The 16,874-nt window shown below is 41.2% G+C and overlaps 1 protein-coding gene across 1 annotated transcript in view; it reads right to left on the bottom strand.

The window, feature by feature from the left end:
• BMP7 (bone morphogenetic protein 7) overlaps positions 1–16,874 on the bottom strand; it is a 90,875-nt gene that overhangs the window by 3,442 nt on the left and 70,559 nt on the right. The window contains exons 3-5 of the mRNA XM_063459547.1: positions 14,975–15,123; positions 2,306–2,503; positions 1,090–1,166 (exon numbers count right to left, since the gene is read on the bottom strand). Of these exons, the coding sequence (XP_063315617.1) occupies positions 1,090–1,166; positions 2,306–2,503; positions 14,975–15,123 (424 nt within the window). The remainder of the gene's footprint in view (positions 1–1,089; positions 1,167–2,305; positions 2,504–14,974; positions 15,124–16,874) is intronic.

Below are 16,874 nucleotides of genomic sequence, written 5' to 3'. Positions count from 1 at the left end.
CGAATACCCTATTAATTAGAATTTAAAAAAAACAAACACACCATAGTTGAAGACGTAACTTTCCAAAAAACACATCAGTATGTTTAAATAATGTTTGTATATGAGAATAACAACCATACACAACTACATACAGTTACTTGGATAAAACCAAGTATATGTACAATTTAGGTCATTGCAGATAGATAGATAGATAGACTATTTATTGCAGACTTGATAGAAGCCATGCAGTGGGGTATAGTTCCTCTTCTCTGTTCCCCACTCACTATTCGCAGGAATACAATGTATTTTGTGCCATAATAGTTCTTCTACAGTAAGAGGAGGGTTTAGCGGGTTTATCGATATTTGCTATCCTTATGTGCCAGAGGGACTGACGGGAACATCAGCAATATTACTTTCTCTCCCGAATGAAGACAACATAACAGCAATATGGGTTACCCTTATTCTCTAAACATGTTACTGGTGATAACGTAACTGGGTCACAGAATCAAGGCTATGAATATAGTACACTCTGGTTCTAAAGGTAAAAAATACAACAACAAAATTTAAACCAAAAAATTGAAACTTGCATAGCCTTGATTCTGTGACCTGGTTACTTTATCACCAGTAACATGTTTAGAGGAGAATAAGGGTATCCCATAGTGCTGTTATGTATCTTATTTAATAGGTTGTTAGGATTCCTATTGTCATACCCTTTTCTCATTCTTACACATTTCCTCAGCCAATTCGGCGCTCCACTTATTTTTACTTTTTAACTATCTGGAATGAAGACAACAGTTGGAGCTGAGAGGAAGTACGGTAACATTATTTTGTGGTGTTTGTTTTTTTTATCTTTGGTTAATTTGCATTGCTTTGCAATGCAGACGGAAAGCAAGCCTATGTACCTATATACACATGGAATTGGGAGAAAAGGGGTCATTGTATTCCAATGTCCTCAAAGAAATGACAAATATTTAAAGTCAATTTAATAACAATAATACGTATTAATATACCAGGATTAGCAGCCCCTGGATCCCTATCTTAATCTCTCCAAACTAGCTGTCAGGGACCCTGAAATATATAAATGGGTATTGCACACATCCAGATACCTACTTGCCAGCCAAGATCACGGAAACTGACGTACAACTCGTGTTTCTTGCAGGCTTGTTTCTGATCAGCACTGCTGTTTTCTAAAATAAAAAAATAAAATAATAATAAGCTGTAGTTGAAGTTGTCACACTCAGAAGAATCGCTGACAGAAACTCCGATTATTTATTTGAGTTGTGAGACAGTTAAGTCCCATGTTAAAAAAATAAAGTAAAAAAATAAAGTATTACGGTAATAATTCCATGTTTGTTTGTTTTTTTATATTTAGTTACACCAGTCTCTAAGTGCTTGACATTTATGTTATAATTGCCAGGGTTTATCCTCTAAAGTGTAAACTGTTTTGGAATTTTAACTCATAATCTAGCTTTGCTTTCAGTCTGTGACAATTTTGAACAAATCTGCTAAAGCCACATTGAAAATGTAGGTGTCAGCATTGCAAGTTTTGTAGCAGCAGGGTTCTTAGGGAAGAGGGGCAAAATGTGGCTTTCAAGCGATCGATGTAAAGGTACAGATTTAGGCTCAGGATGGGATAACAGTAAGACAAAATGTTAAGAAAGGCAATGCAGAGTCTAGCACATATAGCACATAATGCAGACACAATGAGTGGAACTGATTTTCCAAAGGATATTAAACCACCAGTACTTAGCATTATTGTGTAGAAGGTACATGTCTTACAAACCAGCAAATAATTGGAGCTATGGACTTATACAGGGTTATTTACAAAAGTGAGAATTGTTGGGAATTCAAAGTGAATTTTAAATTTAAGGCCAAGTAGCCGACCTGGAAGTATAGCTAATATAGAGATTTTTTCCAGCTCAGCTATTTTGGACTTAAATTTGAAATTTGAACTTTATATTGAAGTGGGTAACAACTGGGTAAGCTAGGTTTGACAAAGACTCTTTCAGGGTTGAAACATTATTTGCTACTGTTTCAAGGACCTGATATATCGTGGCATGCTGCAACCCCTGGTGAACCGACGCAGTTCACACCATCAATATAGCGTCACAAACTATTATTCTCTGTTCCATTCTTGGACTCACCATTAACTGTGTTTCACAAACTGCTATCTACTACATGCGTCTGTTCTATGGATAACAGACACAATTATGTAGAACTAAACAAAGAAGGCGTTCGTGTTTTACAACCTTTCGGAATTCTCAAGCCCCGCTAACCCTTACACAGTGCGAAGTAAATGAACTGTAGAAGCTGGATCAATTCTAACCTGCAATGTTTGACACTCGTAGTGCCTCTTGGCTCTTTGGAGCTTTGGAACGGTTCTGGTTTCTCTGCTTTCCGCCTGTCGATCTAATGCTGCGTAAGTGGATCTCTGTAGCTTTGAAGAACGCCACCATGAATGGCTGTTTGTTGTGGGGCCCGTTTGTCCCTATCAAGCCAGCTAGTTTTGGGTTAATACTTTGTCCTATCAAACAAAAAATAATAAAGAAACATTAAACAGTTAAAAATCATGCAATTTACAATACAAACTAACCAATCTGTGCTTGACTCAGATGGGGAGTCACAAGCATCAGCTAAATATTATTAACATCTCCTACAGCACTGTCTGAGGCAGACTGCATGCAAAGCACCTGAATATCAGCACTTTATAGGAAATAACAAATATAGAAACTGTCACTTAAGGAAAACTATAGTCACCTAAATGTCTTTAGCTAAATAAAGCAGTTCTAGTGTATAGATCATTCCCCTGCAATTTCACTGCTCAATTCACTGTCATTTAGGAGTTAAATCACTTTGTTTCTGTTTATGCAGCCCTAGCCACACCTCCCCTGGATGTGACGGACAGAGCCTGCATGAAAAAAAAAACTGGTTTCACTTTCAAACAGATGTAATTTACCTTAAATAATTGTATCTCAATCTCTAAATTGAACTTTAATCACATCCAGGAGGCTCTTGCAGGGTCTAGCAAGCTATTAACATAGCAGGGGATAAGAAAATCTTAATTAAACAGAACTTGCAATAAAGAAAGCCTAAATAGGGCTCTCTTTACAGGAAGTGTTTATGGAAGGCTGTGCAAGTCACATGCAGGGAGGTGTGACTAGGAAAGGGATTTAACTCCTAAATGGCAGAGGATTGAACAGTGAGGCTGCAGGGGCATGTTCTATACACCAAAACGACTTCATTAAGCTAAAGTTGTTCAGGTGACTATAGTGTCCCTTTAACATTATAAGAGAATCAGGATTTTCTTTTAATTCTGATAAGTGTCTATTGACTAAAGCGCTTTCTAATTAAATGCTGATCGGCTCCGAATGGCAACTGTAGGGGCCTGAAATCTGAATGGCTGAATGTAGGCTAAAATAACTGATCTGTGACTACAGCTTATTTGAAAATCTTTTCCAGATCAATTACCTTTGCCAAAAATGTTCACATTCAGCTTTGAATTCAATATGATTTATCATTTAGGGAATAAATCCCAAAGCCGTTAAGGACCACTCCAAACTCTTAAAGCACTTCAACTTGTTTCAGTGCATTATGCAGGGCAGTCTTTAGCGCGGGGCAAACGGGGCAGCTGCCCCATGGGCCCCGCGATTTGCGCAGCCCCCATGTACACGGCGGTGCAGCTGTACAGAGCCGCACCGGCCCCCCAACTAAGGAGGCCCCCCCGGGTGGCCCATGCACTAAGGGCCACCCGGGGAGCATGTGTGAGCAGGGGCCCGGTCAGGCGCTGTGACGCTTAAACAGTGCGACCGGGCCCCTTCCTGTACCAGCTGGGAGGAAGTGAGTGCCGCGCGTCACTTCCTCCCACCGGAGACCCCAGGGAAACCACCCTCCAGGAAAAGGTAAGAACCTGGAGGGTGGCTAAATGTGTCTGTGTGTGTCAGTATGTCTGTGTGTGTGTGTGTGTGTGTGTGTGAGTATGTCTGTGTGTGTGTGTCAGTATGTCTGTGTGTGTATGTCAGTATGTCTGTGTGTGTGTGTGTGTGTCAGTATGTCTGTGTGTGTGTGTCAGTATGTCTGTGTGTGTGTGTGTCAGTATGTCTGTGTGTGTATGTCAGTATGTCTGTGTGTGTATGTCAGTATGTGTGTGTGTGTGTGTTAGTATGTCTGTGTGTGTATGTCAGTATGTGTGTGTGTGTGTGTCAGTATGTCTGTGTGTGTGTCAGTGTGTGTGTGTGTGTATGTCAGTATGTCTGTGTGTGTGTGTCAGTATGTTTGTGTGTGTGTGTGTGTGTGTGTATGTATGTCAGTATGTTTGTGTGTGTGTGTATGTCAGTATGTCTGTGTGTGTGTGTATGTCAGTGTGTGTATGTATGTCAGTATGTCTGTGTGCGTGTGTGTGTGTCAGTATGTTTGTGTGTGTGTGTATGTCTGTGTGTGTGTGTGTCAGCATGCCTGTCGGTGTGCATGTTAGTATGCCTGTGTGTGTCAGTATGTCTGTGTGTGTCAGTATCCCTGTGTGTGTGTCAGAATGTCTGTGTGTGTCAATACATCTGTCAGTGTATGTGTCTGTGTGTGTTTGTATGTATGTATGTGTGTGTGTCAGTGTGTCTGAATGGATATAAGTATATATTTGTGTATCAGTGTATGTGTGTCAGTATGTATGTGCGAATGTTTTAATCTATTCGTTCTGTGTGTGTATGTGTCAGAAGGTCTGTCAGTGTGATTGGGGGTTGGGCGTAATTGGGGGGGAGGGCAGGGCCTAGGGGGCCCAAGAAAAAGCTTTGCCCAGGGTCCTATTCATATTATAGATGGCCCTGGCATTATGGGTAAGGAGAATCCCATTTAAAAGGCACTTTATGAGGGGGCGGGGCCTAACCATCATGGCGACCAGACGTGTGTCTCAGGAGCTCCTGCTCACCTCTGACAATACAAGCGACATTAGGCGGCATCTAAAGAGACGAACAGCGGCACCACATACTTATAAACACCCCGCAACAGAGGGCGTGAAGTGGGAGGCTGGGAGGCTCGCTGGAGCCACGCTGACACCAGGACCGACATTGCGGCCTAGCACACGACGGGCGGGTGAGGCGGCCGCTCTCCCGACCCAGAGACAAGCGAACAACACACTCAAAGAGAGCGAGCCCCGCTACCCCCCCCTTTGGACCGGTGGGGGAGATCCCGGTCCACACAGTGGAGGCTACCCCAGTCATGCTGCCGCAGTGCTGGCTGCCTCGGGGGTGAAGAGAAAGCACAGGGTCTCCTCCAAAATGGCCGAGGCTGCAGAAGCTGAGCACCACAACAAGGCTGTATATGACTTCCAAGCAAGGCTAACTAGGCACTTTGTGAAACTTTGGAAGGAGCTGAAACGTAGACTATGTCAATCAGCCCCCTCACAAGGGGATAACTCCCCAGAGCAGAAACTACGATTTAACAGCCGACCGGCGACCCAACACCCTGATGGCCGACCGGCACCGCAGAGGAAGAAGAGGCCCCTAGAGACACCAAGGGCCCGACACAGGCAAACAACGCAGTCCAAGCGAAAACTTAACCCGCCATCTGGCCACCCTTATACACGGCCTAGACAAGGCATCACAAGGCCACCCAGAGTGGGTCCCTACGCAGCGAAACAAAGATCGTGGCGCAAGCAGCGACACCCCAATCCTCGCCCACTAGTGGGTCGCTTGAGACCACAACAGAGACTCACCCCTCGGGGCACAACTGCCGGAAGCCGGTTAACGGACCACGCCAATATGATGCACTCTCCCCTCACCTCCTACTGCGACGGAAAGACACGGCTGCAATATGAAGGGCACGCCATCAGGAGCCGAACACACAACCCTCCAGTTCTAGACCCGACACGGGCCGCGACGAACTTACGCTCAAGACACCTGAGGCCCTGCAGCGGCCCCTCCGGATTCCTGAACCCTGTGCCCAGAGGACTGACGAACCCCGCTATCTGCCTGCTTAATACTCCAGTGGCGGAACGGCCCCACCTGTCAGCTGACGGAATCAGAGGCTCACTGTGCCCCTCTGAGCTGCGGGACTGTAAAGCCCCTTTGGAAGGCATCGGCTAAACAAACTCTTGGACTGAGCACTTGGGGAACTCACCCTTCCCAGCTCCTCCTGCACACAGCGACCGCAGAACTGCAGGTTAACCTTAAAAATCCTCTATTTACTCGAGATTGTTTCATACCCAGTGGGGACCTTCTGGGGACTATTACCTAATGTTGGTTGCTCTGATGCGCAAACCTAAGTTAACAAGTCAGCTACTCATTTAAGTCCATCCTGTTTAACCACACACACCTTGCCGTTTCAGGCATATTTAATTTAACTATGGCTTCTCCCTCACGCATAACTCGCAGTTTGGCCCATCTTGCCATAAACCTAAGCAAGTACTAACCTGTGTTATGCAAATTCCCCTATTAATACCAGCCAATGAAGGCAAATTACTCTAGCGTTAATTGGTTCACAACTCAATGCCTAGTTGGCTTTTACACAACCGAACACTAATGGCTAGATAGCACCGCGAGGCTAATCACTGTAACGAACAAGACTTAGCTATGAGACCCTTTATTGTTTGTTTTTGTTTTTACTTTACTTAAATTACTTTTATAGAATATTGTTCAGACCTAACATGCTTACACATCTTGTGCCCCAGCAGAGCACATCGTTTAACCTTACTCGTACACTCAGTAGGCATACACTCAAATGTCTGCACAACGTTACTCAGTATAGTGTTACCTAAGCTTGCTTCATACCATGTTAATACTCACCTTTAAATATTAAATTTGTGCTAGCTATCTCATGTACCTCTCTGTTCAACTGTTTATAATGCGTTGGAGGATTGCCTTTGGGGTACCTCACAACAGACTGTTCGAAGCTTATGCACTACAAAAATAAAGAATTAAAAATAAAAATAAAAGGCACTTTATGAAATTGTCACTTTTAACATTACCTATTGTACCTCCCCAGGTCTCACTAAACAGTGATTTGCATATATTTTTATAGGTATTTGCAATGAGGAGTGTTCCTTTAAAAATTAGACCAAAAAAGCTTAGTCGAAAAAAATGCTTAGCAATAAATCATCAAAACTCCTCCACTTCTAATCTGTAAACTTTCAGCAAATTAACTTTAACTTAAAAAAAGAAATAAAGGGGGGTGGGGCCTGACCGGCGATGGGATCAGACGTGCTCTGTCTGAGCTCCCGCTTCAAGGCCTGATAATCGGCGCTAACTAGGAGCCAAAAGCTACCACTGACCCATATCGGTGCCCACAGTGACCTCCAGCTGCTTGGGTACACGGAGATACCTCACAAGACCCTGCATGGCATCCATTGTAACCCGACAGGGCCTGAAGCTCGCCGGAGCTTGAGCTGGGAAGGGACGGCTGCCCTCCCGGGTCTCCAACCGGCGTCTCGCTTACCGCCACCCCCCCTCTGGACCGGGGGGGTCATCTCGGTCTCCATGGGCAGCTACTGCAGTGACAACCTGGGCTCCAACAGCCGCCCTGCCCCTCAAGATGGCCGCCACACGCCAGCCATGTGCACGACCCACTGGCATGAAAGGCATGCACGCAGCAAAGTCCAGCCAGCACCAACTGCCCATCACTCTAACAAGCTCCAGGGCGATGACGGCGGACAACTCTGAGTAGCTCAAGGCACAAACCACCATCACCACACAAGGACAACGGGGGAGAAAAACGAGCAGGACCCCAACGATCAACCCTAATCACCTCACAATGCCGCGTCTCCAAACCGGATCAGAAGCACCCTGCCCTCCGGGACATCGCCGACCCCCCAACCATGCAAACCTCCGCCAGCACCCGCTGGACGTCTGGTGCTTAACCATCTCCATGCCTCTGACACCCCAGGTGGGATTGGATGAGCGGAGGCATAAGACCGGAGCCTGTCAGGCATACTCCACCATAGCTGGACTTCCTCACCATGCCTCCTAATATAAGAACTGCACTATGCACACTAGCATAACGCACAGTAACAGACCTTAACCTGACTTTCTTTTAATTTTTGCTGAGTTTGTGCCTTTAATTCTTATCTGTGTTTATCCTAACAGCCTATGCAATATATTACCAGCTAGACCAAACTAATGGGGCAGCCCAAGCCTGTTTAAAACCTACATTATGCTTAATCTGGCTTGTTTCCTTTACTTTTTTTTTCTCTACAGTACATAGTAACCCCCTGTATGCTAACGGGTGGCACTTTAATTGCTTCTAGACAGAGGTACAAAATGCCTTCTACCTGATAGCCTAAAGTAAACATGTGGGCTGACCCGGCAACCATTCTCATAAAGCGACATAAATAGACACGACATGTAACCTCACAGACTAACTGCAATAACGATAGCTCAGGTCTTGTACTGCATATCTGAGATGGGTACAGACGATTAACACATGTTTTGCAATCACAGCAATGTTATGCTTAATGCACCTACTATACGCATGTCTTACTATTACTCATGTTTTATCACTACTTATTCTCATTTTACATATAAACCGTGCACGTGTCTCTGTATACTCCACTGTAACAAATGTCATTGATATAATCGAGTGGAATGCCTTTGGGGTACCACAAACATGTCTGTTAAGCCTATATGCACAAAAAAAAAAAAAGAATTAAAAAAAAAAGAAAGAAATAAAGAAAAAATGATACAAAATATATATTAAATATAAAAAAAGAAAGCATTACATTTTTTTTTCTCTAGATGATTCTACATTTTGTTGGTGGTTCAAGCAGGATAGCAAAATGCTGGCTATAAAATGTAACTAGATGTCTGTACAGGGGGGATAAATTAAACAAATGGAGTGTATTAAAGATCACCTCAAGATAGGTTATAGATATAATATATAGATTGCGCTTTTGTTAACGAATGGACAGATCAAAAGATATACTTACCTGAAATTCACTTATTCCTCCTCTCCCCCCCAAAAAATAACATTATAAACCACACAATTCTTCGTGTACAGAGTACATGACGGAAGCTGGGATGCCTAACCTCACTTGGTGGAGGATTGTTTGATATTTGTAGTATTTTACTGCCCTCTCTGCTTGGTCACCACGCAATGTATGCACTAGTCCTGTATTATATTAAGAAATCATTCCTATCGTCCTTGTTAATTTCACATTCTAAAAAGTGTTTGTTCTGCGGTTGTAAAGGGGTCTGCTATATATATATACCTTTTAAAGTGTCCCTGATTTATGCACGACTTATTATATTTGATTAGATTCAATTGGGTCCAGCTCTCTCTCAAACGGACATCTGCAGCCCAGAGAAGGCAGGATGCTACAGTACAGGATTTTCTCTGATCCTGGAAAGGTTAAAGAGATATATCTGACATGCCTGGATAATTATCAAGAGGTCTCTCAAGTGGTTTTCTAGTTTGACATTTTTTCCAAGATGTTTTTTGTTTTGTTTTTTTTATTTTTTTTGTCTTTTTAATTTTTTTTTAAAGAGATAAACAAAATCTGTTTTCCGCCTGCTATTAACTGATGCTTATCTAATGCGGTTTGAACAGAACACATGTACTGTAGACAAGATTGTAGACAAAACCATTTCTTTTAACCTTTTCATGATTTCCAGGGAGAATTCTGATTGCCATTTTCGAATGATAAGGTATTTTATCCCCCCCCCCCCCGTTTTGTGGACGTTACTACAAATTGTGTTTTTCTCCTAGTTTTGGATTAACAGAGAAGCAGATGTGTGAACCGCTTAACCCCTTAAGGACACATGACATGTCTGGAATGTCATGATTCCATTTCATTCCAGAAGTTTGGTCCTTAAGGGGTTAAATTGATGGACCTGACGATTCCAGGCTTTATTACTGTAATTACATTGTATAAAGAAGGATATCATCCCATTTACATACAACCTTGGCATTCTATATACAATGTGCTTAGCTCTCTCTCCTCATCCTGTTTACTTACAGGATTCATACCTCCCAACAATCGGCCTGCGGAATCTAGACGGGGTGAGAGGGTCCCTGAGGGGCTTTCTCCAGTGAAGACTGCATTATTAGTGATGCCCATAATTGCTGACAGTCTGCCTGGCTCATCCACAGTCTTCAGGACAATGCAGGTAGCTCTGCTGATGCGCCCCAGTATGTTCTTAGTACACACTGCTCGTTCTGTCCTACAAAGGGAACTAAAGCGGGCAGGGCCTTGAAATCAGAATGGTCTTGCCAAAAGTGGGACTATTGGAAGGCCTGAGCAATAAAGCTCTAAATACAATGTGCTTAGCTCTCTGCTCATCCCATTTACTTACAGCATTGGAGCTCTATATACAATGTGCTTAGCTCTCTGCTCATCCAATTTACTTGCTGGCTTGGAGCTCTATATACACTGATTATCCACAACTTAAAAACCACTGACAGGTGAAGTGAATAACATTGATTCCATTGTACAGCGCTACGGAATTTGCTGGCGCTATATAAAAAATAAAATAATAATAATTATATCGTTACAATGGCACCTGTCAAGGGGTGCGATATGTTAGGCAGCAAGTGAACCGTCAGTTCTAGAATATCACGTGTTGGAAGCAGGAAAAATAAGCCAGCGAAAAGATCTGAGTGTCAAATAGTGATGGCTAGACAACTGGGTTAGCGGTTAGTACCTACCAAAAGTGGTGCAATAAAGAACAACCAGTGAACCGATGTCAGGGACATGGGCGTCCCAAAGCACATGGGGAGTTTAGGCTAGCCTGTCTGGTCCAATCACACAGAAGAGCTATTGTAGCTCAAACTGCTGAAAAACGTAATGCTGGCCATGATAGAAAGGTGTCAGAACACACAAAGGATCACAGTTTGCTGCATATGGGGCTGCATAGTGCGGGATGGTCAGAGGGTCTATGACGACCCCTATGCACCAGCGAGAGAACCTTCAATTTAGACATGAGCATCAGAACTGGACAATGGAGCAGTAGAAGAAGGTTGACTGTTCTGATGAATCACGTTTCTATTAGATCAGGTGGATTGCCGGGTGCATTTGCGTTGTTTACTTGGAGAAGAGATGGAGAAAAATGCATTATGGTAAGAAGGCAGGCCGGCGTGGGCAGTGTTACGCTTTGGGCTATGTTCTGCTGGGAAACCTTGGGTCCTGGCATTCATGTGGATGTTACTATGACAAGTACCACCTACCTAGAGATTATTGCAGACCATGGACACCCCTTCATGGTAATGGTATTCCGTGGTGGCCTCTTTCAACACCCTACTACACTGCACAAGTTGATCGGGAATGGTTTGACGAACATGACAAAGAGTTCAAGGTGTTGCCTTGGCCTCAAAATTCCTTAGATCTCAATCCAATTGAACATCTGTGGGATGTGCAGGAACAACAAACCTGATCCATGTCGGACCCACCTCACAACTAGCAGGACTTAAAGGATCTGCTAATGTTTTGGTGCCAGATACCAAAGGATCTTACGCAGTCCTTGTATCCGTGTACCCCATTTTCGTGTCCCGTCCCGCCATCCTTAGTTTGCTACTATGTGTCCCACTTTCTTCCATGGTGACAGCCTCATGCTATGCTTATGACAATAAGACTCTCAAAGAGTACGAAGCATGGGCTTCGTTGCCTAATTGATTGGTAGGCAGCCCGTTTGAGAATTCACGCTATGTTGGCCTAGCAATTCTATGGAGGGGGGAGGGGGGGGCAGTTAATAAGTTAAGAAATTTAAGTTTAAAGGAACACTCCAAACACTTGAAGCACTTTGGCTTGCTGAAGTTCTTTATGTGGGAAGACTGTACTCTTTAGTTTTCAACGGGAGCAGATTTTAATAGAAACTGACACTTTTATAAATGAACCTTGTTACTCCCCCTGGCTGTCAGTCAGACAGCCCGTCCTGTTACTTCCTGGTTTGGTTATCTCAGTGGAGCTAAACTGAAGAGGCAGCAATTGCCCAGAGCACCTGCCTTGCAAAGAGTTCTCATTGCGCTGCATTGGAACGTCTGTGAGTGGACAGCCACAGAAAGTCTGGGCGGGGTTAGAAGGGGAAGGATGGACAAGACTTCAGAGATCTAAGCTTTTTTTTAGATGTATCCCAAATAAAAAATCCATAATTAAATGCACACTTTCCTCGGGGTATATCTTAAGTAGTGATTTCATTTTATTTATTTATGTTGTAACATTGGAGTATCCCTTTAAAGAGAAGAAGAAAAATGTATTTAAATCACAAAGTTTAAACTGGCAGCCACGATCCCGGCTTTTAGCAGTAACTAGGAATGCTGGAAAATGACTGTTGACCTAAATTAATTAAATGTAATTTTACTGGGTGGATTCTTACCGTTTCTCAGCTCCACCTAAACCCAACCTAATAAGCACCAGATATTTAAATACTTCTTTGCTGAAGTGCACGGCTACAATATGTGGATGCAATATAGTACATAAAGGCTTCCACGGTTATTTGCAAAATCAGGAATTTGGGGGAATTTAGAAGGAATTTGCAAATTTAGGCCAAAATAGCCCACTTTAGTGACAACGACAGGGTTACATTTCAAATTTAAGACCATAGTAGCTAAAAGTTAATTTTTTTACACTTTGGCTGTTTTAATCTTAAATTTGAAATTCACTTTGAATTAACTATGAATTCTTACTTTAGAGAATAACCCTGTTAGTGTTCATCAGTAAATTCTGAATTGCACACCGAATTTATGTGCAAATACTCAAGCAGTCACTAAAGTTGAATTACAGATTTTTTTTTCAGATTAGTGATTCTACACTAACGTTTGCCATTGGTATCTTATCATATTATAACCTGTAGTTTAGTGAATATATTTCCTATCTTAAGGTAACACTTAAAATACCATATACACTACAGCATGCTGCATGTGGCCCTTTCTCAGCCAATTATTATTATTATTATTTTATTATGTATATAGCGCCTGCAAATTCCATAGCGCTGTACAATGGGTGGACTAACAGACACGTAATTGTAACCAGACAAATGGACGCACAGGAACAGAGGGGTTAAGGGCCCTGCTCAATGAGCTTACATGCTAGAGGATGAACTCAAGAAAGCTAATGGAAGTTCCCCCTTTGGAGATTTCGGCTCTTCGTCGACGGTAGTGGAGAACGTGCACATTGTGGTAAAATGATGGCTCAACTGATTAAAATATCCTCCTATAACTTTCAATAAATAGACATTTTTCTATCTTAAAATCATTATTATTTATTATGTAACAACATATACCACAGTTTTGCACGGTGTTGTGTTTTCTGTGATATATTTGCAAGAGGGCTGTTGTTTTTAATCATCTAAAATCATTCATTGCAAGAAAGGTGTGATTGGGATTTTTTTTATAAAAATATCTTTAAAAAAAACTGATGTAATTGAAAATATTTTGCGCACTTTAAAAGCCACAGTTTTTTTCCTGTTTAGTAATGTAAAGAAGCTGAGTGTCTTGGCGACAGAGCAAGGTTAATCTAGTGATATGCTTGTTGAAATAACCAAGAATGTTGTAATTTCTCCATAACACAAGTATCGGATTAAGAATATGTTGCCAATTCTTCATAGCTCAAATGTCACGGCTGTTGTATGAATAGAACACTACTTATTTCATGGCTCAAATGGCAAATCTATTGTAAGTAAACTAATTATGTGATAGTCTTGAGGTCAGTTCATACTAGTGTTGTAATTTCTTCAAAGTGTAAAAGAACTGTCAGTTAGTCTGCTTCTCAAACGATTGATCACTAAAAGTTTGATGGGATGTGAAATTCATAAAAATTACCCAGAAGTTGATCTATCACTAAAGAGTAACAGGTGTTTTTTTACTTTTTTTTTTTTTTTTTAATTTTGGAATTGTAATGGATTAGAACAGAAATGACAAAATTGAGGCTAAAAAAAACAAGCTGTACCCTTGGCTGAGATGCAGAAACATTTTCAGATTAGTAACTTTTGGATAGATTTTGCTATTGTGATTATAATTACCTATCATTCAGATTTAAAGAATAAACCTGCTGTCAGTTGTGGTGACTTAACCACCTGGTCATAACACAGGGCTCCCAACTGCCCCACTTTTCTTTTCAACAAACCAGTTACCTATTACTATTTAATCTGCTTTAGGGCAGTGTTATACTACACGCTACCTGTATACAAAATAAATGTATATTTGGTGTATGTTTTAAATAAGAAAGCTTAACTCCTTCCCTTGTATTTAATTGTTAGAGATGCATAGCGTTAACACACATCCTGTCCCTGTGGGCACAGAGCTATATATATTCAATAAAGTCAATATCAATAATGCCAAGGATACATATTTACTAATCAGTTACCATACACCATACATTCTACCTAGAGGATTATCCCTCATTTTAAATCTGCTACTTAGTATAGGTATTGATTCAGGATCAAACTATTATGTTTCAGCTACTTGTCAATGATAACTTGAGAATTAAACTAGCCAGTTATATGTTTGTACCTTGCAGTCAGTAATCATAGTAACTAACATAACATAGGAATTATATATGGGGGTTTATACTCTATGCAAACAAATAGTATTGAATTTAAAACCAAACTGCGAAATTCAGGCTCAAATAGTGAAGCAACATATGTTGGTTTGTGAATAAACCTCAAAGTGCTAGGTACAAATTTAAGGCGTCCCTGTGTTCATTTACTATGACCACACACCACCATAAAAAAGGGGTAATGATCACAGACATCACAGACTTCCAGATGCAGCTCAATGAGAAGTCTTTGCAAGGCAGGTGCTCTGAGTAATTGCTGGCTCTTGCGTTTAGCTCCACTAAGCTATCCAACCAAGTAACAGAACCGATTGTCTGATTGACAGACAGGAGGATGTAACCAAGATTAGTTTATAAAAGTGTCAATAACTATTGAAATCTGCACTTTTTGTAAAACAAAATTGTAAAAACAAAAAAAAATGAGGACACACTCTTCACACGTAAAGCCCATCAGCAAGCTAAAGTGTTTTAGGTGTTTGGAGAGTTCCTATAATACACCCGCCACTACTCCAACGTCACATAACTTACCGTCTGAGCTTTCTACAGACAGTTGAAGTCCCAGGTTATGCTGAGGATTCACCACCCAGTGATTGCTGGTCACCGTGATGTCGAACACCAGCCATCCCTCCTCGGCTGCCCAAATCGTTCTGGTGTCAAGCTGGAACAGGTCCGAGTCTCTGGGGAAATACGTACAGATACAAAAGTACATTTTAAAAATTGCAATCTCATCTCTAATATACTTAATACTTTTTTTTTTATTGCGTACTTCCCAAGTGTTCCGTTAAGAAAGAACAGTCTCTAATCCCTGTCTTTATTTCTTTTTTTCTCTGTTGAAATGTCCAGCTTTGCTAGAAGCTCCAAAGTTGTGATGTTTTTAGGGGTAGAGCACAGCTTCAAAGCAATAAAGTTCCCAGTAATGTGTCTTTAAGCTATAATAAACGTGTTTTGAAATCTGTCTGTGTAAACAAGATAATTTGGGAATGACTTAAAAGAATTTTTGAGTTACACAAATTGTTCTCAGTATGTCATGAAGTCACCCAAAATGCGTCAGAATAGCCTCGCACCTAGGATTTACGATGTTGTGAAATATGTGTGCAATTCGTCATGGTAAATCTGATAAATGTCCAAGTCTAGGAACTAATTGTAAAAAAAATGTAAGTTTTTGTTAGTATACATCATCTGTGTGCTCTTTGTAATTATGATTTGCAACATCACAATGTTGCTGAAGAATATATCCAAAATGAGATTGTTTACCCCCTTCGCAACTAAAAGCAAACATAGATTTTCGCTTATTTGCTGCTTTATTCATATTTAAATGTTTAACCCCTTAAGGACCAAACTTCTGGAACAAAAGGGAATCATGACATGTCACATATGTCATGTGTCCTTAAGGGGTTAAAGTCTTTCAGTGTGTTCTGCATTAATAAAACACGATGTGGTATATTCACCAAGTTATGTGCTGTGGGGATGTGACAGGAGGGCTGTGGAGTTTGTACACAAACCTTTGACTCTGACACAATTTATGTTACCTCTGACTTCTCATGTTATAAATAATTACAGTGCTGTGAATTCGTAACCATACCATAAATTAAGAGTCTAATATTTTGGCTACATGTCTTCACAGCTCTGGCTGATAGTCAACTTGACAAATTTAAGAACAATTTGCTGCCTTGGCAAAATAAAAAAAATAAAAAAATTTGGTCTAAATTTAACATGTCATATGTCAGCTTGTGACATGACTTTCACTATAGTATGAGTTGCCAGGAATTTCAAGTGAATTTTATATTTTAGACCAAAATACAGATAAATAGTTTTGAGTTCATCTATTCTGGTGTAAAATGTGAAAATTAGATTCAAATTCCTGACTTCCGGCAATTTACACTTTAGTGATAACCTTAGTTTTGAGTGAATAAATCCCTCTGCTTCGGAACGCCTGTTTTCCATTTAACATTTTAACCATTGTTTGTGTTCTGCTGGGTAATATATCGTATTTATAGACTTCACGGAGGACATCAAGTAAGAAAAAAAAAATCAGGGAAAAATATCTTGTATGTTTCAACCTTTATGCTGCCTCAGAGACATATATATAAAATCAGCTCTTAAAACAGGAAGGTGGGTCCATAACTGTGGCTGCAAGTCACCGAAAATAAGTGCATGTCAAGTTATTTATTGAAATTCTTGCAGATTCAGGCAACTATGGGACTCGTAAAGTATGGTCGATGGAGACTGTATGAAATTCTAAGCATCTTGACACTTTCAATATATTTGATTGAGTGCCTTTGAGAAGTAGTGTGAGGATATAAGATTACCATTGCCTAAATGCAGAGGGCGGGTAGGGATCTTGCACAATAAAGTAGAATTTAGGGAGTTTCCATGGTGATAATTTAAATACAATGTCCAGTTTGGGATACCATATATTTGGGAAGAT

The sequence above is a fragment of the Pelobates fuscus genome, chromosome 6 (assembly GCF_036172605.1).
Source record: "Pelobates fuscus isolate aPelFus1 chromosome 6, aPelFus1.pri, whole genome shotgun sequence".
In the NCBI taxonomy this organism is placed as follows: Eukaryota; Metazoa; Chordata; class Amphibia; order Anura; family Pelobatidae; genus Pelobates; species Pelobates fuscus.
This window is presented reverse-complemented; position numbering and strand designations above follow the sequence as displayed.